We start from the raw sequence: 25,906 nt of genomic DNA, 5'->3' as shown, positions 1-25,906 counted from the left end.
ACAATTTGATCCAGTGAAAACTTTATAAAATGCATAATAAAAGCGCTCTGAGCTCAGAAATTGGTATGGGACTTATTTGTATGCCACCAGACTTGTGCTACACTGGAAAAAACTACCAGTCCTTGTTGTAGATAATTAATTACTGACCGATCAGATAATAATTAATTCAGAAAGGATGCTTTGACAACAACCATGGCAGCCTCATAAATCACACGATTCAAATTCAAACACGGGAGATAAAAAGTGTGAGAGAGTGGGAGATAAAAAAAAAATTAATGATTCTTGGTCCAGAGAAGTTATGGGAACTGATTATGGAAAAGATAATTGAAAGTATTCACTTTGTGGTGGGTAGATGCCTCCAATAACACATCAAGCAGGATTCTGGCATAGACTGATGAGGGTGTTGGCTTCAGGAGGAACGAAGAAAGCGACAAGGTGCAATGCCAAGCGATGCCCTGCAGTGTTCCCCTGTCATCAGCTAGCTGGTGGCTCAAACTGCCTATGTGTTTCAAAGTAATTACACGTTGGGGACTGATGTGGTGAGAACCTGCAATCATCATATCAGAAGGGGGCCCTCCAGTCCCTGCCACTCACAAGTGATTGTGACATAAGCACAAACGCATCCCTTTTGCAGCAATTCACACATCATTGGCATCATCGCTGTGCGAGGCAAAGCAGGATCGGACCCGAAATGCAGGACTCGGGAGCAGGACTAAGTTGAAAGCAGCTTCACTGCTGAGTTTACAGGTCATCAGATAAACAAATGCAGCTACTCAAGATTACTTAAACAGAAGGCAGACAGACTCCAAACAGACGGCTCACCCAGCTAGAGGGGATGAGAGAACGACGTGACAGGGAACAGAGGGAGATAGAGGACTTAAATGCACACATGAGCTGGGGGACAGGTGCAAGTGAACAGATTCAATTAACGAGCAAGAGGGGAAGCAAAACTGAGCACAGCACACAAGACAAGCGGTTGTCAAAATAAAACAAGAAACTGACACTGACACTGAGACTAAAACACATGAACCAAAGTACGCAGACCAAGGATGAAACTGGACAAACATGGAAAACATAACAGAAACACAGACGAGGCAAGGGGAACATAGGAGGATAGGAAAAACTTGTGGATAACTAACAAAGAAAACTATGAATACCAAATCAAAATGAAAACACAACCTAACCAAAGCAAAGGTAATACTTAGACTGAAAACTACAAAGTTAAATAGGAAATGTCAAACACAAAACTGTATTCAAAACAGAAAACTCTGGGTACAAAACCCAGGATGTATTTTTCTTGATAATATAACAACATTGAAGAAGAAACTACACAGAGCAACTGAACAATGTACAGTTAATATTAAAGAAGCACACACTGGCCCTGACTTTTCTGACTTCACTGATTGGAGAGGTACAATGACCAATCCTGCTAATCAGTGGCTCCACCCTGTTGCTGCCTCAATTAAATGGAGCATTAAGAACTCTCTACTACTAAGAGAAATGTTTGTAAATCATAATCTGATTTGTTTTCCACTCTGCCATTATCTCTGATTTAGTTTCATGTAGCCTTACCGGCCACACACTACACAGGCTCACACTTAGTTGTTAAACCAAACTAGAAATAGAGGTGTTCCTCTGTGGTCTGATTTGGGCAGGAAGTTTAACTGCTTTGGTTTACTGGTGTTTTTTGTAATTTATGTAGTAAGCTGGTTTCATTCTCTTGGTTTGGCATGTAAAGAAGAAAGTTTTCACAAGGCTCTTTCAGCCCTGTGAAAAATTAAGAACACCCCATGATTTAATAGCTTGTAGAACCCCTTCAAGCACCAATAACTTTCAAGCAATCATTTTCTGTATGGCTTCCATCCATCTCTCACATTGATGTTGAGGAATTTTGTCCCACTCTTTTTAAACACTGACATTTGCAGACATTAATTTATGCACAACTATCTTTAGGTCCCACCACAGCATTTCAATCAGGTTGTGCATACTTTGTAACCGGACTGCACACGTTTGTCACACGACTGTTTCCAATGATTTTTGTTATCCTGTTTTGTCACAGTGCTTTACTTTAGCAGTAAGTAACCCTACTTTAACAACTGGTTTTACTGGTTATTTGCTGCTCTTATGTACCATCTCTGAGCTGCGACGCCACAACCACTCCATATGTTTTGTAAAGACCCTGCTGATTGTGTTGATAAACTTACTCCATTCTAATCTATTTAGCTGTGATGCTTGAATCAAAGAACTGGCCAGACTATCTCCATCTTCTCCTTGCCATTGCAATCAGATGACGTGATCAAAGAAAGAGACAAAAAAAGAAAATGACTGTGCATAAGTCTCACTTTGAATCCAGTGGATGAGTTTTGAAAAAGATGGTGGTTTGTGGACCAGATGGATAACACACTTGAGTAAATACTAAGTAAAATTACTCTCTGTACACATTACATTTATGTATAAGCATAACCTGACCTGGGACCACAGATACAAGAAAGATGGAATCTGCAGGAAAAACATTTTGAGGTTGTGAAGAAAGAAACCCCCACACACCAATGTCTGTCTCCTTGTTTTCTTAGGAGTTTTCAAGAAAAGGTGAAATGGGATTAAAAGAAAGAAACTTTCTCAGTTTGGCTACTCATTTGGGGGAGAATCCAAAAGGTATGCTCCTATCAGCTGATTAAAAAAAAAAAATCACAGGAAGGCATCCAACTTGTCGCAAGGACACAATTTAAAGCTGCACTAATGTAATGATTGTGAGACGGGAAGAAAGATGAAGGAAAGATACGCACACAGAGATAGACAGAGATGAAAATGAAGATACCTCAAAGTTTGGCTGCCAGCATCGTAAATAAATTAGGACGTGCATCAAGTGGCACAAGAGTGCAAAAAGAAAAGAAAATCAGTTCATGTGCTGTGAGCTTTGCCAAAGGGGCTGTAACTATAACACACACACACGCAAACACCGTGTCACAGTATCCCAGCATGTCAGAGAGTTTGTGTGTCTGGGGCTGACAGGTGCCACACAGCGTTGATGCAAACGGGCATCAGACGAGCCTCGGATCTCCTGCCAAGGCCGCAATGCTCTCTTCTCATCTCTTCTCATCGCATTCATGCCAGTCTGCTTAATGAGAGAGGAGACATGCATACACATGATCCATATACAGTAGAGTAGGTGCATATGATGTGACACACACACATATGCACACAGCCCTCACACCCAAAGTGTTTCTTCCTCTCTTTCTCCTTACGACACACACACACACAGACAAACCTAGCCTTTTCTGGTAAGCATGCACACACACACACACGTAAACATGATAATGAATCCCAGTCTGACCACCCACATTGGAGCAGTGGGTGGAATGGATACCAATCAGTAAGACTAATGCAGAGGAGAAAGACGGTAGCGCATTTGTCTCCTCACAGCACACTATTAATATGCCTAATATAATAGAGCGAGGGATGGGGAAGAGAGGATAGAGTGATAGAGGGTGGGGTGAAGGGAATGAGAGCAAAGTACTGAGGAAGACAGAAAAAAACAGAGCTAAGAAGGTACACACAAAGGCATGAAAAAGGAACTAAAGCATAAAGTAAAGAGAAAGGAAAAAGAAAAAGAGGAAGTGATTGGAAGATGTAGCGGTTGTGGAGAAAGCCTACTGCAATTAAAGGGTCGGATGATGCATCGCTCCTTTAGCATCAGTATAGCCACAAGGACGCCAGCCTTGTCTAGACAAAGTCCCCTAATCAAGTTACCAATCCTTCCTCCATACAACGAGATAGAACATCGGGGCGTGGCTAAGTGTGTGTGTCTCCTCCTACACACACACGCACACCCAAAGACACACAGATATTGCCATAGCAACGCTGACAGTACTACCCAGAAGGAGAGGCAGCAATGTGGCAGCCTGTCCTTGGAGACAGACAGCAACAGCACTAGCACAGCTTTATTACTGCGCTAACAGGGACTCTGCCCAGACCCCACCCTCCATCTCCTGCTCCTATAATGGTAAAAGTTATTTTTTTTAGCTGTATTTTACTGAAAATTGCTGAAAATATTACCTTAAATGTAATCGGTAATGCAGTCTATTAGGTCAGGTTTTTAATTTAGAAACAAAAATTAACATTCACAGATTTGTACTTTTCCTCACCAGTTCTTTGCTGGTGTTAGTACCAACAACAGTGTGGAGTCAGTTCTATCTCAATTGAGAACCAGCCCACAATTCAACAGGTTTAAGGGCCATTGATTATGTAATACAATAAGCAGAGTTAGCAGAGTAGCTTTCAAGTCACACTAACATTAACATGAAAGTAATTTAGGGTTTTATGGTCCCGCTAGAAATAGACAGAAGGACAGACGCCCATAAATACTGTAATGAAGCAAAAAACAGTTGAACGAATCACACTAAGAACAATCCCCTCCTACCACGCAGGCCCCCTACCCTTCTCTGTCCTTTCATCGTCATAACTGCGGCTTGTAAAAATAACTGAGTGCATTTGGCCATTTGGCTATGACAAAAATGTCTGCACAGTCAGAGGCCCGTCACTGTGCACATTTATAGTCCAATATGTTGACTGACTCGCTGTATAAGGGCATTAAAGTCATGTGACTAAGTCCACCGAATTTAGCCACGGGCCCACAGAGAAGATCATCACTGGAATTGATAATGAATGTTTCTGCACCAACGCCTGGATTAGAAAAAGTTAGTTAAATGTTCTGATAAATGTTACTATCATGTGTAGTTTAATGTAGTTTGTAATGAAGTTGTGACACATTACTGTAACGTGATATGTTAAGCTGCAGTCAGTGATGAAGTGTGACTATGAAAAGCTTTTCTAAAGCTTGGACTGAAATAGTAGAGTTCATTCAGATTATTATGGTGAGGCAATTATGACCTTTAATTCACTGTTAGTTTCTCAAATTACAAGCTTCCCTTTATGTTGTCTGTCCTCTTGATTCTAAATGTCCTAATATAGTATATAGTTTCTATATCGCATATAATCTATATGCATGCATATCTACCAGCAAGGACATTTAATGCAAGTATTTCTATGCACATGTATGTACAGGCATGCCTATAGCTATATATTTGTGTGCACCAGTGTCCAGTCATTATACTCACACGGTAGATGCCCATTTTGTATTTGACACTGTAAGGCCCTAGTAGATCAAACGTCAGTTATATAGCTCTGAAAAAGTTTATAGCTAAATTTGTTACATTTAATTACAGCAAGCTAAATTTAGTATGATCAATGACCCGACCATTCTGTTTTCCGACTCTGTGCTGGGGGCTTCAAATTGGCCTGGGTTGGTGCACTTTTGAAGAAAGAATTCAAGTGTTTTGCAAATTTCGCAAAAATAGTGCCATGATTCGTCATGTATAACGGCCACAATAAAATGACGTACAAGCAGAGTGCAACGGCCAGCGGAACACAAAATTTGGGGCCTTCGCTCTAGGCAGCGCATGCCGCATCCTATGGGAAAGGGCCTTTAATCCGACGAATGATAAGAAGTGTGCTTTTGCATAGGCACACTTAATAATTCTATGGTGTGAACATTAGAGTAAATAAAGACCCTTGGACAAAGATACTAAAAGATTACTGATAAACATGGTCAAATAGCTGTGAACAGCTTCAGGCAAATACAAAGCATCCTGCCAAAGGCCAATATACAGACCTTCTATGCAACTGTTGAGAGGTCAGTGGGGCCATCGTGGACATGAGGGAAAGGAGCAGCTGGTGACCAGGGTAAAGTGGGAGCTACAGACTGCTGACCACTGGGAGGATGGCATTTGGGTTATATATAGACTGGAATGGTTTAGCCTTAACGTGGAACTGTCTACACAGTGCAGACAGCACTGGAAGGCTGAGGTCACATCCTGAGTACTGTAAATAGTACATATTGTGAAGAAAAGGTAAAGAGAGAGAGAGAAAGCGTGTGTGTTTTTTTTAACTTACACCCTTCATATATATCCGTTGGGATGTGGACGGCAGTTGTGTTGTAGGAGACGTCTCGTTTGAAGTCTGGGTCAAAACTGAAATCCTCGGGAATGTATGGGATCCTCTTCTTCTCCTTTCCATCTTTCTTTCCTTCTGTATCTGACTCGCTTTCTATCCCACTAAGCTACACATGAAAATAAAGAAGAATAGCAGAATTTGATATTTTAAAATCGCATGGAAAACATTTTTGGCTTTATGTGTGTACACTGTAAAGTTACTGCATAGTACGTGTAGTATCTTCATGTAATGGATAATGTATGCTAAATGTTATGCAGTGATAGATAAATGCCAGTATCTAGATAGAAGTAGATAGAAAGGGGAGAGTCAAACAGAGAGTGACATTAGTGTGCAGTGGGTGTGTGGTTGTTTCCCACTGGGGCTGTGGAGAGGAATTAGATGTCGAAATCTGTTTATCAAAGCAGACAAATGATGTCCAAGGCCAGGAGAGGCATTAAATGCATGATGCACTAAACATGAACTGGCCCTAATCCATAAAAAAAAAAAAACCCTGTCTCATAAACACAAGTCAAATATTAGTACAAGCACAAAACAGCTTTTGTGGCATGCACAAATTTGTACTAACAGAGATTTATTTGCATAAATTTTAAAGTGTTACAGTTCTTAAAGGCTACAATGAAAACTCAAATCAGTTTTTCCCCATTGTAACAATGCAACAATGCTGCTTGATGTGGATGGCTTGTAGGATTTTACTGGAGAATTGGCATCACATCAAATTGCTCAAGTTGTACTTACGCCGTCTTTGGCATTGTAGTAATTGATTTTCTCGACCTGCAAAAACACCAAAACAGGAAAATATCAATAACGCATGACAAGAAATACACAAACTCTTAGTCTAAGCTAGTATCTTAATACTAGATTGAAACAAAGCATCTAATGCTGGTCCAAATCTTAAAGGTGTTTTACCAAGATTGCCCTCACAGATGGCCATGTTTAAAAGGGTGTGGTGTTTCCTTATTGCTCCCAGTCTTGCCACATTGTGCACTACCTGGAGTACACACTGGTATATGTCAGTGCAGTGTAAAACTAAGTGTACAAGCAGCTAACAAGTTGACCTGTCACTGACAGCAGCAGAAAGTGTGTATTTCAGTGTCCAAAACAGAAAAGGTTTATCATCAGGAGAGCATGAATGTCCTAATTCTACACGTAGCACGAAGAGCGAAAGATTTCAATTAAAAAAATTAAGGTTCCTATCCTAATTCCTGTTACCACTGGGATTCCATTCTGCAACGATGGGTCACTGGAGGCTAATCACCAAATAGCTTAATAAAATTCTGTATCTCAATAAATCATGTTCAACCTCAAACTAAAAAAAAAGAAAAGAAAAGAAAAGAAAAGAAACAGAAAGCAGATGAACAAAACTTAAAAAAAAAATGCTAAAGCTAGTCTCAAAAACCATAACAGGGCATCTGAATCTCTCAGTTTAACATTGCACCTGCTACTTTTCCCTGCAATCCAAGTGAGTTTGCGTCTGATACTGAGCAGCAGTGAAGTAAGTGGTGTTGTTTTGCTCTTACACTGCTGGGCTTGCTGTCGGTACATGGGCTAGCAGAGTGATAACGAGCTAGCCTAGCTGTTGACGTAAGAATGCCCCGGAGCCACAGAGATGGTTCACTGATTCCAACCACCTGCATACCACCTCTGAAGTGGCACGCCAACAGGACAGCAACTGCTCCTGCCACTAACACTGCTGTGTTAGCTTAAAGAGTTTGTAATTATCTCACACACAAGTGATTTAGCAGGGCAAACTGTGCCAAACACAAACATCTGCTCTCCATTTTTCTGCTTTGACTGCTCCAATATACCAGAAAACTTATGAGATCAACTATATCTGCAAAGTGTGCCACAACACACCCATACACACAAGTTAATAACAGCAGACTGTCTCATGATGTTTTGTGTCAGGTGACGTTAGTGCAGACAATTTGCACATTAAGGTCACACCATCATACCTCCCAAAGGAGAAAACTGTGCGCAAGAACACTTAATGTGTGAGACAGGCAAAGGAGATGAAGGGAGCGTAAGGACCAAAAAGTGAATACATACATAACAAACGTGTATGTTGTGTGTATGATCTAAATCTTATCTGAATATGCATATGCTTATTAATGTATTGCATCTCATTTCACACAGGTACACCTGCAGTTCATTTTTACATTTTTAAACACCAAATGACTCATTTAATGTGCTATCCACTTAGAAAAAACTTGAACATCATCTGTTCCCACCAGTTATGGTGCTTTCCATCACTACTTTCTGTCAACAGTCATAAAAGGCAACCTTTGTTTTCTCAGGTAGGTCGTAAAGCATTATATTTACATTTTAAGCAGCATAAAATTTGGGACTTTAATCCTACTCTTACATGAAGTATATCAATGCGATAAGTGAATACCAAATGCAAACACAAACAACAGCAAAAGGATTAAAATGATTATGATGCACTGACACATGCAAATGTGCTGTTCTTACTGCAGCTGGCACTGGCTTTCAAGTGTCAGCAGGAAGAGGTGTCCAGCATTACTGACCCAGTTATCAAAGGTGACAGACAGAGAAGACACAGGCACATACACATACACACAAACACACACCACACACAATGCTCCACTTGCTATTTCAATAAATGTACTATTATCACATTAAGATGATATTTTTCATGTCTTAGTATGGTGGCAACAGTCATGGTAAAAGTACACTCTCTGTCAATTCTTTGTGCATCAGGACATATCGCACCATGTCATCATTTATTTAACAAAAATTAAGTAAAAAAGACGAAATGCAGAAGCAGTGTGTAAAAAGAATACACCTGGTCTGGAACATTTAGGTGTGTTACTGTAACAAAATGCCAAGAAGAAGCCATGAAGACATTTGCTTATAATGCACAGCACCTTGTTTGGTGAGAACCAAAGCTCATCAGCACAAACAGCTCATACCGACTGCCAAGCACGGGTGATGATTTGGGCAGTCACTAAGTCAACCATGAACTCCTCAGCATACCAAACTATTTCAGAGTCAAATGGCAATCTGTCCAGTGGCTTAAAGCTTGGCAGGACAATGATCCCAAGCAAAAGAATGGCTGAAAAACAAAAGAATCAAGGTGTTGCAATAGCCAGTCAAAGCACAGACCTCATCTCATTTTAAAATGTTGGGACCTTAACAGAGTTGTGAATACATCTATGCCCACAAACCTCAATGAACTGAAGCAAACTTGTGATGAAGAGTAGACCAAAACTCCTTCACACAAAGTCATACAAAAAACGATTAATTTATAGCTTTAGCAACTTTAACTGCTAATGCTAAAGCTGCTAAATTAGCTCTTAGCATCTATTGTGTATTTGGTGTTTCCACAGGCTTCCTCTGCATTTTGGCTTCGTTTTTGTTAAATAGATAACAGCATGGTGTATTATGTGTTTTTGTTATGTTTCTGGACTTGGTATAGACAAGATCATTTTTATTATGTCCTGAAAGGCACAAATCATAGAATTGACAGACAACTGACTGATTATACAATATGAAAACACACATCCTAAGTTATACTTTATAGTAATATTACAAATAATAGTCTTATTGAGTCCAAAGGGAAGACATGAATGATATACACAGAATCTGGACAGAGTATTATATTAACCTCTTGTTAATGCTAAAGAATGCTAAACACAGACAAGTACACTAAAGAGCCACAGGTTCACATAGGGATAAGCTGTTTCACTTGAATTGGGCTGAGGTGTATGAAGCTATCACCTTTTGTTTACCGCATAACAATTGCAATGTATGATGTTTGTACAGTGAATACATTTAGATGCAATAAACTCTGCATGACTCTTAGCTTTTATATTTTATATTTCTTTGTTTAATTTGTTCAAGAATCCCTGTCACATTATCTCCAGAATAATTACATTTGCTAGCCAAACATAAAGGGCGAAAAGGATATCGAACTCAGTGAGTAATATAATAAATAAATCAAAACCCAGAGATCCATATCTCACTGTCTATTTTCAAAGCACAAGAAAGTATGCACGGCATTGAATAATCTTTAAATATAATGTTGAATAATGTTTAAGCTGATTTTTCCCCCAAATCTCCCCACTATAAAACGTACAAAGAAGGTCATTTTTTTATGTGTAAATCGGCTGGAGGAGATATAATTTATCATTTCCGTTTATTATGAAAAAGTTAGATCTAAAACACTGGGCTTGCTTTCAGGCAAAGCAATTCAATGAGTAAACACTGTCTTCTTATTATATGCTGTAAATAATACTAAGATTACTGGAGAGCAATCGCTGTGTGCGTGTGAGTGTGCACTTATTCATCATAACTACCTTGGTAGTTTCCGCCTGTTATGTAAAATGATCAAATTCAATCAATATAGTCATTATAGCCCTATTGTGATTGGAATTAGATTTTCCTTCCAATTATTATGATAAGGATTATGAATCACATGTCCCTGCACCTCCCCTACATATGGAGCTCATCGAACCACTTGATCTGTATGTAGACAGCCTTGTTAATGAACATATTAGATAGATCATGCCCTGGCTGCTCACTCACGTCGCTGTCGTCCTGCCACACGTGTTGCATCTGAAGCTTTTCTGCTTCTGTTGCCAGCCTCTAAAAGAAGACAGACAGAAGGAGAGTAGAGGAGAAAAACACATTATGTAAGACTATTTTAATATTATAAAAACCTCTGAATTCTTTTGACTCTAAGGCAGCAACGAAAAAACTACAAGTAAGTCAGCTAGAGAAATGGTGATCATAAAAATTAAATGCAGCAGATTTCATATGATTCTTAGCCAGAGTGTATTTCAAGGGAAAATACCACATTTCCCTCGAATACCTTCAGGTATGAATTAGAACCATTGACACCGAGTTGTGCTAAAATTAGACACCCACCTTCCATCTTCTCCCGAGATCTGATCATAATGACTAGGTTAATGGGTTTATAATGGTCCCAGTTTTTAATCTGTACATGGTCCAGAAATTCACTGTATTATTAACTGCCCTTGGGAAATATGAAATCCAGCTCTTTCTGCTTTTGTGTATGTCGCTATGAGTTTCGTGTCACACCCACACACACACACACACACAAAATAGGCAAGTAATCTGATGGGGGCAAAGGAGTAAATTAATTCACTGTATCAACCCACTCCTCTTCTCATTCCATAATATAATTTTGCAGTAAGATTAAACACGACAGTCGCAAGAATCAGCGAGGCAGCACAAAGTCTGACTGTGAATCCCAGGATGGGATATTAGTCACAGTGTTTGTGATGCAAAATCAAGCTTCAAACACGATTTAGGCACGATTTGGAATCACTTAAACAAAATTACTGAATATAACACCAGATAGCTAATATTCTTGTTGCCATACAATAAGATATATTACACAGAGCTGATCTTTTTATGCAAGGGACAAAAGTCTAACGGAAATCACAGATAATGAGACAAACTTTAAAGTCGCAACACATCATTTTAGCTATTTGGGAGAGTTGCCATTAGTTACCAAGTAAAACAAAAGCACTTGTTCTGTTATCGTTGAACAATTGGCCCCACATTTTCCTGGTGGTAGACAGAACTTCATATCAAAACACAAGTAAGAAGCATGAACATGCACCAAATATTGCACGTTACTGGAAAGCTAGGAAAAAAAAAAAGCCTCTGCTGATTTAAAATATCAATGTCCATAAAAAGAAAGAAAGAAAGAAATTAGATAAAACAAGCAGAAAGAGTAGCAGCTGCTCACATATTTGACTTCACATTACTAGTTATGCTTGTGCTCTGTACCCCATTATGCTTTCTGGAAGCTGAAAGCATCGCAAACCACGCTCTGGTTGTGTCTCATTAGGGGGAAATTTAGCAGCAGCTTTAAGAGATGGCGGGAGCAAAGGTGAAAACGCGCTACCGCTATGTCTGTGCAGTTATGGTAGGGGGGAAAAAAGGCTTCGGTATAGCTTTAATACACGGCATGTGGGCTACTTATAGGGAAAATATGTATACAACGTTCCTGGTAGCCACCTGCTCTGTCATTGCTCTGTTAGACAAGTTTTATGTTTATGACTCTCCACATGCACACAATCCGCCCCCCCCCCCTTTTTTTTTTTTGAGGTATATGAGTCTTGGCAGTGGGGTCATTCTGGTCTTTTTATTTGCACATGCACAAACACACAGTGCCTTTGTAGATTTTGTTTCTAGTTGCCAGTGGCAACCAGGCTGCATGGACTTAATGGGAATATCCTGTCAGTTTCCAGTCAGGTCACTAATGGTGCAAAGACAAATCAGTTTGTGTGTCGTTTCTGTGGTCACAAACCCACAGATGGCCATTTACTGTGGAAGCACTCCCATTTCAGCTCCAAGCATTATCGAAAGAATGAAACATGATAAGAAGACAAGGGCTTTGTGTGCATTTCTGTTGTTCGCACAAAAACAATTTGCAAAGCATTTTCATCACATTCACATCATGTAAGTCTAGATATCAGTCGCAGCAGGTGAATGAAACTCATTCCAGCATACCTGCTCACACGTTACTAAGAAAACATAGTGTTCAGTACTTAAACACATACAGCATGCAGCTGCTCAACTTAACCATACACAGATGTCCACGTAACAACACAACAATAATGTGGTTGCATACTGTAAGTTTGCACACGCTCATAAGTGGGGATATGACAGCATACAAAATTAACCAATCACGTAGATATTTCCTCGCATTTATGGATTTGCATGTCACAGCATAACTATGGCATGCAAAGAGCTTACAAAATCATTAAAGGGATCTTATTCCTGAAAGGTATGAGACAGTCATCAACAATTGAAGAATTACTACATTTCCAAGTATGAACATTTCTCCAAAACTGAACTGAAACCAACAATACTGGTCAGGAAGCCAGACAACTACATGCATGACGTCATGCACGGTCACAAGTTAGCGCTGAGGCTTTAATCAAAGTAGATGGAATTATAAACAGTTCCAAATACCACTTGGTTTTTATACAAAACCTTCAGGCATCTGCTAGAAAGCAGGCGATTATGATGAATTTTATCTTTCAGTAGAACAATGACACACAGCATACATCTGAATCAACATCCAAATCTGGCCTCACCAGAAGAAGATTAAAGTTTTGGAATGGCCCAGCCAGAGCCCAGACCTGAATCCCACTGAAAATCTGTGAAATGAGCTGGATAGGGCTGTGCACAGGAGAAGCCCTCACACTCTGACAGATTTGGAGCAATACTGCAAAGAAGAGTGGCCAAATTTTTGCCAAGTTAAGATGCGGCATGCTAATTCCTACTCAAAAAGACTGACTGCTATATCACAATCAAAAGATGCTCCAACAAAATAAAAAGGGTATGCATACTGATCTTATTCCTTCCACTGAAATATTTCTTTGTTTTTTAATTCAACGCTATGGATTACAGAGAGATACCTGCTCACAGGCATTTGTATTTACTATCATTTTATTTGGTATTTCCCTGCAGGTGAGGCCTGCTGACCTACCTTTGACTCCTTTCACCCAGTAGTTAAAGGTGCCAGGTTGAATTTCAAGCAGCTGTACACACACACAAACACATGGGCACAGGAAAAGGCATTTATAAGGATCTCAGCAGCAGATCAGGAGGTGAAGGGGTCACAAGTGCCCAGCTGTTTCTTCCACCTTGTAGCTTCTCTTTTATGTTGAATCCACAGCCTCGCAGTGCCTTTCTACGCCTCTAAGCAGTTAAAGGTTTTTTAGAATTTACTGCTCAAAGTGCAACATAAACACATGTCAAACAGTACATAAAAGAAAAATGCAACACCAGTTATCTTACAATACATAATGAGAAGATGTTGAAATAAGGATTTGCTAACAAGCTGGCATAGAAATATACAATATGAGCAAATTTCTTTTAGCAAGACTAATGAGAACATTGTTGCATTAGTGAGAAGATAATGAAAATGTAGCTTCATGCCTTAGAACCAAGTTACTTCAAGTTAGGGACCATCCACTTTTGTTGGACAGCCAAATACAGGTGAATTCATTAGGACAGACATGCTACTGAATATGAGTTTTGCTGATATATGTGCCAAAACGCTAAATTCAAATTGGCGCTACATTGCTGACATTTAGCAAATAAGAAAGAAAAAAATGTTTAACAAGCTTCAAGTGACCACTTCAGAACAGATCTTTCATAAATCCACTGAATACTTGGACACAGCCTGTGTGCGCTTGCACGTGTTTTTCTTCTGCTCGGAGAAAATGAGTCATGTCTTCTGTAATTCCTTTAATCTCCTTCTGATGTCACTCGACGATGAGGCAAACTGAATGTGTTATGCTACAAAAATGTCATTTCTGAGAACCCAGAGCAATAAACACCCATGAACTATGTGAGCTATAAACATTATGGCATGTATAAACTGAGCTGGCCTCAAAAGAACGACAAATAATGTGTAACTTTGCCCAAAAACAACAACAACTAACTCCAAACAAGAACTCTGTAGATTTATAGCGTATATTTTCTATTTGTTTTAATCAGGGTTGCTATCTTTAGCACACTGTTGGAGGATAAATGTGGAAGAAGCTCTCTACTGATCAATAACACCTCACATTATGTTTTAATGCAAGGATGATTTGCCTGATGGAGATGAGTCTTTATATGTCGTAGTAAGGGTGGGGTATGGAAAGCAATGGAAAGAGTTTAAAGCCGAAGAAAATTGATAAAATTACAGTTAATATATGTAAACTCTTATAATCACTGAGTCACTCACACATGCTCTCTCTTTTTTATCCTTTGTCTGTGATCTAAGAACACTGGATTAAATATTGTGCTCTGAAACTCCTGTGATTTTGTAAGCACCACACAGAAATGTACTGTGTAAACATGCTTGCTTTACTGACACACGCTCCTGGCAGCCTGATTAGAGCATCTAGTACTGCCAGGACAGCACACACAGACACACACACACACCTGCCATCTCACTGATGTGTAGGGAGGCACGGGAGAGCAGAGGAAACATGAGCATCTGCTGTTGTGACTGGCAGCACTTTAGTCAGATCTATCCTGCTCAGCCTGTAGGGAGCCAGGAGGAGAGTGGTGAGAAAAAAGTGGTGAGAGAGGACATACATTTGCACACATTGCACAGATACACACACACACACACACACACACCCACACACACACGCACTTACACTGGCACCAGAAGGAAAACAACTGTACAGTGAGTGCATGCAAGTTGACAAATTAACCCTATCTACACAACTCTGGTCTTTTAGAGAAGACATCACTCTCACCAACATACTAACTTAGCATGAAGTGACTTGTTAGAGACTGGTGCTGATCCACTGCTGTGCTCTGGTTTGACAGCTCATCTCTCCTGCAGCAAACTCTTCCAGCCTACCATGCTATCTGTGTGCCAGCTGGCTGCAAACAACTCCCAATTACAGCTGTACCCAGCTGGAAAGTTGATGTGACGGTTCTGCACATGGACACACCTACAGCCACTCACTGATTCGCTGTATGTTTCGAAAGAAAGGTTACCATTTTGATCGTCAGCGATTTGGCTTTACATATAACTATTTACGGATCACAACAAGAACTAGTTGAATGGTGCTTACTTTAGCTCTTTCCTGAAGCGTGACGGAGCAGAGGCAGTGTTTTTGACCAAAACACTCACACACTGTGATAGCTACTGTTGCTGATTCAATTAAAAAGCAGAATTTGAGCAATGTAAAGCAATTTTTTTTTTTTTAAAAACAACAACAAAAACAATGAAAACGGTCTTTTTCTGAGGCACTGCTGTTGTTGTCTATATCTGAATGGGACTAAATGTGACAGACAGAGGGAGATAGAGTTATAATGAGCAAGAAATCAAATGTGCACTCCCCTCTGTATACATATACTGTATATCTGATAAGTTTCATGTAGGAAAACAGAGATGACAAACACAAAGCCGGAGCACTGCGACAGCTGGGCTGACAAAAGCAGCTAGACACACAAATACACACACAAGCACACACAGTCCAGGAAGTGGTGAATAATGAGTCACTAGTGGCCAAAATCTCTCTCTCTCTCTCTCTCTCTCTCTCTCTCTCTCTACTACATCTCTCTCTCTCTCTCTCTCTCTCTCACACACACACGTGCACTCTTTATCTCATTGAGTCAATATTTCAAATATTAATGCTCGTTAAGAAAGACAGGATTATGTTTGCACAATATTGCATCATGTCATTTAAAGCCTCTTAAAATCCCTACTGTGTGAAATCCATACTGAAGCTGTAACATCAAATGAAATCTATTAAACTGCAATATGTTTTGCAAAAGTTCTGGAGCCAAACTATCTGTTTTGGATACTCTTTGCATATGTGTGTATGTTGTTGTTCACTTTATATGTTTTAGAGTCCTTGGGCATACATAGCATTACTCAGTGACTAAGGGCACAGTGTCCTGAGATTAACTGCAAGTATAGGAACTACAGTTGGGAATTGTCGGGCATTTTCCATTCATAACCATTCAGTGATTAAATGAAATGCTGTAATGACTGCAGATAATTAATCATATATTTCTAGAAGCTAATTGACATGTGATGATTTTTTGGAGGATTACTTTGTTACAACCAAACAAGCAACTTGTGATCCAAAACAGAATTAGCAGACAAACTGAAGACAACACACCTATGATGTGATGAAGTGCGTCCCATTATTGGATTTGTTAAGTATTTGGGCAAGAAACCCCTTTTATAGAGTCATTAAATTGACAGTGAAAACACATGAAAATTGCGTTGAATTATTATCCTTTTGAATGATTTGCTCAACATAGTTTACTAGATCTTTACATTTTCTTCAGCTATGTTTTATATGGTTTCTGAATTCATATCAACTGTGAGCTGCCTGACCCCTGAGGCAGTGAAGCGGCTATAAAAACACGAAATCAAGTCAGTGGATTCAGCAGTGTTTAATTTAAAAGTTCCTTTCTAAAATATTTTCTTGTTTTTCCTGAGAGGTGGTCTAATGCCTTTGCGAAATGCTGTAATTTGACACCAATATTTGCAGTTATCGCCTGTAGGATATCAGCCAAATATCACGCCACTTTGCTCGTTTCAATTGTACAATTTCTAGAAGACTGTTTTGAAGTGTGATGATTTTTTTTTTAAATATTTTGATTTAAAATATTTTCTCAGTTCACACAAATCCACAGTTTAAAAAGGGCTTACAAAGAGTTTTTTATATCATAGCATGACGACAATATACATTTTCATATTCAGAAGAGATTCTGAATCCACATCTCAGTTTTAGTGCACCTAAGGTGTGAAAAACACACTCAAAAATTATTCAAGTTAGTCGATCTATTTTTATTTTATTTCTGAAAATGCCAATAAAATATTATTTTTAAGTTTTGTTTATGTAGGTTACATTTTATGTATATAAAGTGTTTGCTTGTATAATTATGGTTCAAAAATATGCAAAACTGTTACACACAAAACACCAAAAACATTCAAATAAATCTACATAGGTCCCCATGATAGTAGTGGGAATTCTTGAGGTTCTCGGTCTCTACATCTATTAGCATAAGATTTGAAAAAAATCTGAGATTTCCCATAACTTTATTTTCAGGTGTGTTCTCTGAGTACTGTCCAATGCCATGTTTGATTGTTTATTTTTGCCTTTCTTGCCTTGCTTCTCACAAGAGGCAATATTCTAACACAGAGGTGTCAAACTCCAGGCCTTGTGGGCCGGTGTCCTGCAGATTTTAGATAACACCCTGGGTCAACACACCTTAATTGAATGATTAGTTCCTAACCAGACCTCCTTAGAAATTCAAGACATGTGGAGGAGGTGATTTAGCCATTTGAATAAGCTGTGTTGGATCAAGGACACATCTAAAACCTGCGGGAAACCGGCTCTCGAGGCCTGGGGTTCCCCAACCCATTCACTATATGAATCAAAACTTTTAAGATCCTACTGCAATAAGCTTATTACTCAAAAAGGCCCACTCTTGTGTAAAATTAAATTAGCATAATTAACCCGCCAATAATACATCAACAGCATGCGACATTCAGAAAATTTGTATTTATTCAGCAATTTTGGGCTTTCACCAGCACTCAAGTGAAAGACAGTTGTTAGAAAATCAGTCATTATGCGAGGTATCCTTTCTTCTCAGAAATGAATGTAACTCAATACTTGAGCACAAATGGATAAACACTCATGTGAAACTGTACAAGCAAAACTGTTCTTATTTTATTGGACAACATCATTTAAAAAGAAACGTGTGAATGAGGAGTGCAGTGAGTGTCGTGTGTGTGTGTGTGTGTGTGTGTGTGTGTGTGTGCGCGCGCCTACCCTATGATTAGGACTCTAACAGCAGAGTTTAATGACTCACAGCATGTCATCCAGTGGAGGTTTAATAACGCACTTGCACACACTAGAGATCAGTGACTCCTCTGTAATTACGCACCGCTACATAACGCAACACTTAAAAGAGCTCTGTTTAAGTGCTCGCACTCATGCTCTCATCCTTCTTGGACAATTTAATGAACATGAATGCTCCTAGACAGCCACTTTTGTGTTTAATGCATGCATGTGGCAGATTAGGAGAGATGAGGGTACTTGAATGGCAGTTTTCTCATTTTGTTTGAACAGTGTGGAATGTTAACCGGGGTAACAGAAAGAAAGCAAGAGAGAAGTGATTCACTTAGGGAGTGAGGAATCTGTTTATGATGCCCATGTTGCTTAGCAATCAGGGTGTCATGGTTACCTGCCGCATCCATGGTCCAGGCACAGTGGAGAGCAAAAGCTCCCATGCGAGGGCAACACGAGAGACTAGAAACATTTTGTTCATTATCTCCCCACTAAAGCGTGAGCCGTCTTTCTCCTCTACAATTAAAAGTCAACTCAAACCTGCCTGACTGAAGGTAATGCCAACAGCCCACTCACAATTAAGGAAATGGGGTTTCTTATCGATGGAGAACCACTCTGAGAGTGATTTAAACCAATGCAAGTGGTCAGGGTTGGAGAACAACTGTTGTTTTTGTTTCCAAAATGGCCACCAATTGTGGCTCAGACTTTGGTGGGAAGCCAACGCCTTATGAATCTGCTGCCAAAGAGCTAATGCAATCCCAGGCCTGAAATAACCCTCACCAATCAATATTCAAATAGCCCAGGCCTGTCTGCGCTGTACCTTTGCACAGCCTTTTCCCCTCATAGTCTTACTTTCTCTTTTGGATGGTGAAATGATTTTTTTTTTTGTCTTTTTCCTTTACTTTCCTTGAGAAATATTTGCAGACCAACAAAGACCATCCCTGAGCAAGTTCCTCAATCTTTTTTTCATTCTCTTATTCCTTCACAACAACTTCTCTGCACGCCAGTTTGCGCTCTCTCAGCAGTCTGTCTGTGGGAGATGGCAGGCTGCCACATCACCATAAGCAGGTGTTTTTGTCAACAAGCATCCCTCAAGGTGGGCACAAAGCAACAAGAGGAGTTCCTCGAGGGCACTCACAGAGAATAACCTTCCACTTATCCCAACAAGTCAGTCATCCCTGTTAAGTCTTAGGTCATCTTGAGACCATCCATCAGTTAAAGCTAATAATGGCAGCTACTCTAATACTTCTTGCTTTTTATCTCTGCTTTTGAAGTTGTGTAATCTTAAGTGCAGCTAAAGTTTTTAAATGTAAAATAAATTAATTTGTCCGTGGTTATCATCAGTGTTGGGTCATGGGTCATCTTCGACAAAGGGATTTTTTTTTTTGGCAGTGAATTCATATAGGAAAAAAATATTTATCCATGGTTTCTACTGTGTAATAAAACAGAATACATCAGTTAGTTATTCACGATCACAAAAACATCTGCATGTCCAGATGTCACATTGCACACAGTATGAAAAATATTCAAATAAAACAATGTATTAAGCATTTAGTCTTAATATTGTGTTTAGATGGCAAGTTTCAACTATGTTTCCAGCATTCCTCAAAGTTTCAAACAAAATAGATAAATAAATATTCTGATACTAACACCTGCTTCCTGAACACATTTTAATGGAAAAAAACAGTGACAATAGCAAAAGCTATCATCTGAGCTTTTTTCTCATTAGGATAAGCTTTAAAAACGGCTTTTCAGCATATTTCGCTAATTGCTAATAGTTCAGCTTCAGTAACTCTGCCATTCTGGTTTGCAGCCACTTGTAAAATTCCTTCTTTTAATGAGAAATATCGAGAAAATTCTGCTGGTGTCACTGTGGGGAGTGAAATGATCTATTCCACTGGGAGAAGTTAACCACTGGCTCCATCAAAGAGTACTGGTTAAGAGGAAAGCTTCAATAATTGATGAAAACAGAGTCATAGGTGGCCTGAATATCAGAGGGAGGCTATCTGCTGTCAAGGTAGGTAAAAAAAGAAGTAATGAACAAAGGTGTGCATGCACAAAAAGTGTGCGATGTGTAGATAAATTCATAATAAACCATGTGCATGATAGATGTTCAATAGGGAAATTACCTTAGTCTCAGGGTCTTAGTTTGCTTTACACCCACCCAACCATTTCAATTCTCCACATTCATGTTTCAACTATAGACTTCTTATAAAACATGACATACTCTGAAAAGTAAATCATATGGAGAAGAGTTTGAAACTTTTACTCTTGATGAGATTATAGTCTCACTTAACAACTTACTTAATGTAGCATGATGTTTATTTTGTCATTACGGTAAAACAGACATAAACGCATGTATGATTTATGATTTATAAATTAAGATGGGCCTGCTTTGTGACAGGACTATTCATCATTGTGTCTAAGAGGGTGTGTAAGGTCAGGTCCACCCCTTGTTCGTCACGGTCAATTAAAAAAAAAAAAAAAAAGATGTCAAATGCTTCACATCCAAAATATGATGTCTCAGTGGCTACATCCATTTTTTAGATACAGTCTATGACTGCAATGACACTCTTCTTCTCAGAAAAGGTGGAAATACGCGGTCTTATTTAACATAGGGCAAATGTCGTATTTCAAAACACTTCTTGTTCAAACATAAAGATGTAAAGCTACTCATGAAGATGATTACAGACTGTTACAGTGTTGGTTAATAGATGCTACAGTAAAGACTTGTGCTATTAAAAAGTAGGCTGTTATCTTATCGCAGCAGTGGGCAACTCATTTTTCCAAGGGGCCACATGAGAAACTGGGATTGTTGTGGAGGGTCAGACCAATAAGCTTATAAAGAGACTGAATTAATATTGAGCAGATTATTACAACAGTCTCAGTTTCTCATGTGGCTCCTTAGGAAGATCAGTTGTCCACCTGTGAGTTATAACCTTGCCTACGGAGAAAAATAACTTGTTAGAGTATGTTTGCATTACCAAATACCATAAAAGTTTCTTTGCATTTAGCTGGTGCATATTGGTTACAGAATCCTCAGAGGCTGTGAAGCCAACTGTACATTTATCTCTAAGTGTATTGACTTTATCTCATTGAAGCAAGTTGATATTGACCATCTAACCAACATCAAGCTTATTAATTTCCCTTGGAGCAACATCTTTAGCTGAAATAAAACCTGGCCATTGTGGTTTGAGACCACTTCACTATCCAGAGCTCACCCGATACGTCATCAGCAGGCAGATCTATCTGCCAATATTTGCATTTTTAAACAGCCAACATATGAAAAGTTCAAATGTAAACAAGAGACTAATAAGAATAAGAGAAAAAAAACACTAAAAACACTAAAAACCAGCTGGCGTGACCCGAGTCTGGCAAAGCGTAAATGAATAATCTATGAATTGTTTTGAAATAAAACTAGACTCATTTTAAAATGCAACATATAATCAAAGAAAGATAACATAAATAAGCACAGATAACATGTTTTGTGCATTAAGGGGGAAAAAATGAAGTTAAAAATCCTATATTGGTGAGGCTCTGCCACTTTCTTCCTTAACAGACCTTCTTAACATGGATGAGGTACTTGTTTTAGCAGCTGATGGACACTTGCAGCATCACCCTGGAAGAAATTAATGTGAACATCCACAATGTAAAACCTCAACTTCTGCTAAAGCACTGGCTCACATGACTGACACAACCAGATGATTGGATACCTTCTACTTATATGCCAGTTAATCAGAAGAGAAAACATGGCAAATGCGGATTACCAAATCAAATAATGTTACTCAACTAGAAAAATGTTTAGTTTCAGGTAGTTATATTTTTGTAATTTAACATAAATTCAACAGGGAAACAATTTTTGCTAGTTCTTTTTAACACACTGCAATGAGGAAGGATACCACATACTTCTATATTCAACAGGAAGATATATAAAAGGACAGATAGGGCTAACAGAGGAGCAGAGGGCAAGGCTAAAATGGGAAATTGGGAATGAAAAGTGACACAGAATCAGGATGAAGTGATGGCAAAAGAATTTAGCAGGGTTTGAGGCGGAAGAAAGAACAGGGCTGGCATGAAAGATAAAATGTGTGATCACAGCAGAGAGTAAGAAAGAGGAAAAGGTCAAGAGAAAGCTGATTTTGGATAAGAAAAGGTAAGGATGGCGATGCACTTATGCATGTGAGAGCACGCAGATGGTCACAAGTGGAGCTTAGCCTGTGTGTGAAGCAGTGAAGCTAAGCCACAACAGCAGCTGCCTAAAGAATCTGAGTCATATAGAGATCAGGAAGAAAACCCTCTCATCTCGGCCATACACGCGCGCGCACACACACAGCTAAACATATCAATACCTTCCTCAAAAATAACAACAAAAAAAAAACCTAGCTACCGTACAGTTGCTGTCGATGACAACTTTTCAGGATTTCTCTGTCAGTACCGTGGTGGTTTCTTTCCTGCTGGGAATTTCAGTTTCACTTTACATCCTTTTAAGAACGACACATACTGAATACAAAATACTGTGGCATGACATAAAAGAGGCAAATTCTTTGATCACCCACGAGCTGTAAAGAGACAAAACCATTTCCCCAGTCAGATCATCAGCACTTTGGAAACATTAACTTGGAACGGTTGAAACAGATGAGCAAAAAGTGATGTTTAAAAAAGGCAAATGTATATAGTCTATACAATAAAAGCACAGCCCAGGAGAGCAGTTTGGTCAGTGTAAAGAGAAATGCCACTGCTTAGTTCAGGCGCAGCATTGCCTAAACTTTACAATATACATGATTTTGGTTGGTTTTAAAAATTTACAGTTTAATACTGTCTCAGCTTTCAAATTTAAAAATCATGTGAATTACTCTAAGAAGTGGAAATATTCTTACTGCACCGTTTTGATCTTAAAGGGTCTGAATACCTGAATCTGATCACAAAATACCTGAAATTAAATCAGAATGACTCACGTGGAGTTGAAACCCTACTTTTACATATCTGTGTGTGTTTCCTCGTTTATTCCTGCATGTGCGTGGTTGTTTATAGCAGGGCTGTGTGTCAGTTTAATAGCCTTGAAGGTTAGAACTGTGCTGTGTGAACAAAGAAAGAGTGCTGCCTGTTGCTGAGATGCCAAGATCCATTAGGCTTCTAGTCTCTTGTTTAGGGTCTCAAAGGAAGTGTAGCATATAGAGCACTCATGGACTTCCTACCACTTCCTTATCATCTGTGTTTCTCAAAGATCAGACAATTCAGTTCTTTCCTTTCTCCCAGACAAAAAAAGCTCTGCTCCTTCACATGTTCAGTTATGATGTGCGCAATCAGCCTTTCAACAGAACAAAGACAGAGAAAAAGTGAGGACTTAAAGATAAAAACAAAAAGATATGAGGGATGATGATATGAGAAAAACGACAGAGGATAGTAAAGGAGTGTAAAGTCAGAGAGGAGTGCTTTTTACCTCATAGAGAGCTATTATATTAGCGTAGGCCAGGTCAAAACATTACAGATGCTTGACTTCCATTTCCATTCATTATTTAGCTAAGTAGTCCCTGTAACAATTTATGGTCCTTTAGATAAATTGACTGCCATAAAGTTGACTCCGTTCAACTTCATTACACAAAATACATCACCACCACAACCTATACTCTTCAATGCTAATGCACTAACATTAAAACAGGAGCATATGGTGGGGTTTTTTTTTACACTTATATCATCTCTCTTTTATTTTTTGCTTCCAGCAAAGACTAAACAACTGGCACTAACTTCCACAGGTGAAACACACAGCAGATGGTGCTGATAAAATGTTAGAACACAGTCTGTAGTGTAACATCTATATTCCACTGTCATCAACTCACAGATAAGTCGTATTTAGTCTCCCCAGGTGTGAAGCAACAACACCGAAAGCTAATTGTCCCTAATCCCTTGACAATTATGAAGATGTAAGAAAAACAAAATGCCTGGCAGATATGATGGGTTAATCAATTAGATTGTAGCTATGGCAACAAGCTGTCAGCCTTAATTGGATATTCCGGGCCCTTTGAGTCAGACTGATCGAGGCTGGGAGCATCCCAAGGTCCTAATTTAGTTGGTGAGATACTGTTAAATGTAATTTAAAGGTACAGGGAAAGGTTGGATCAATTTCACATGCTGTCCTTTGAAAATAAAACAAAAAAACAAGTGTGTCCAAGAGAAAATAATAATACTGGTCAAGACCTCAGTTAAGTGAGCGTTATCATTTTTATATACAGTACAAAATACAAAGCACAGCAAAGGCTATACAAATTTTGATCCAGGACAAATGCAGATGATAGAGGAATCAATAATGCATATCTATTGAGCAGCTGCTTATGAAACATTTCAAAACCACAGACTTCCAGAGAGTATCACAGCAGTGGTAGAAGAGCAATCAGAACCATATTAGAAAGCATTATGGCTGTTATCATCTTTTTTCTCCCCAAAATTTGAGAGTTGAAAAAAAAAAAAAGACGTTATAGAAGTGACAGAAGTTGCAGTTCCTCTAGGTGCCGCTTGAGTCAATCCCAACAGACTCCTGCATTGAGGTACTTAACTTTAGGGTGAGTTTCACATTCTAATAACTCATCTCAGTTAGGGCGTGCCGGCTCTGACTGGCAGGAGACCAGATATAGTGAGGCCGATCAGGCCTTACTTCCACTACCCTGAATCATTAAACTGAACTTCAAGTTACTGTGAGTGCTCTTGGAGCCTTTTAGAGCGTTTTTAATGGATTATCTTACTAACAATATAGTTTGTTGTCTGGTAAAGGCCATCCGAGACGTTTGTGCTTCACTTTTATTCAATGATATTCTAGTATTTAGTCATCCAGGTCATGATAGTCTAAGAAGCTTGGAAAGTTTGGAAAGCTCTGCTGCCAGTGCAGTTTTGAGATCCCTTCCCAGATGCCTCAACCCCGACTCACATCGTGTGTCAGGTGACCTTAATAGATCACATGATAAGGCCAGGCAAGGTCTCACAATGGTTTCACCTGAAACCATTTTTACACCTTGGCTCCTAAGGGATAATCCAGACTAGGGTTTAAACACCATTTGGTTTTACTTCTCGAACGAGAGTAAAACATCTCCAAGAAACTTAAAGAAGTCCAGTTGCCTTCTTTCCAAACGCCTTAGACATTCTAGTATTTTACTAGTCTCCTACAAAGTAGATAATGTATGTGTATTTGTATTGGAACTGTTTTGTTTAGGAATGTAGCATGCTAACTAAGATAGCAAGTACTAGCCGATAATGTAGCACGCCACCCTTTCATCCATGTAACGTAACTCTCAAAGGTTCAGCATAACTTCTGTCATGCTTGGGAATAGAGTCCAAGAACATTGGGTAAGGTCATGGCAGCTATGTTCATCTTTTATACTGTCTATGTTTTTTTGTTTGTTTGTTTTGTTGTGTTTTTCCTGAGCCACAATTGACCATATTCAGACAAGAAAGTAAAGTTTTCAACTATTTCTTGCTAGTCTGGTTAGTATGTGGATATAAATTGTATAGATGCATCTGAGATCACTCCACTAATATAGCAACCTGTAAAAACACTTTAACATGCTGCAGAATTGACACAG

At 39.1% G+C, this 25,906-nt stretch overlaps 1 protein-coding gene across 7 annotated transcripts in view; it reads right to left on the bottom strand.

The window, feature by feature from the left end:
• cacna2d1a (calcium channel, voltage-dependent, alpha 2/delta subunit 1a) overlaps window positions 1-25,906 on the bottom strand; it is a 111,564-nt gene that overhangs the window by 49,232 nt on the left and 36,426 nt on the right. For all 7 annotated transcript variants that reach the window (XM_040035393.1, XM_040035396.1, XM_040035397.1 and 4 more), the window contains 3 exons: window positions 10,558-10,617; window positions 6,748-6,783; window positions 5,953-6,118 (listed from right to left, as the gene is read on the bottom strand). In XM_040035393.1, coding sequence (XP_039891327.1) covers window positions 5,953-6,118; window positions 6,748-6,783; window positions 10,558-10,617 — 262 coding nt within the window. The remainder of the gene's footprint in view (window positions 1-5,952; window positions 6,119-6,747; window positions 6,784-10,557; window positions 10,618-25,906) is intronic.

The sequence above is a fragment of the Simochromis diagramma genome, unplaced genomic scaffold (genome assembly GCF_900408965.1).
Source record: "Simochromis diagramma unplaced genomic scaffold, fSimDia1.1 OVJJ01000816.1, whole genome shotgun sequence".
NCBI lineage: Eukaryota > Metazoa > Chordata > Actinopteri > Cichliformes > Cichlidae > Simochromis > Simochromis diagramma.
The sequence above is the reverse complement of the archived record's forward strand: the minus strand, read 5'-3'. Positions and strand labels throughout refer to the sequence as shown.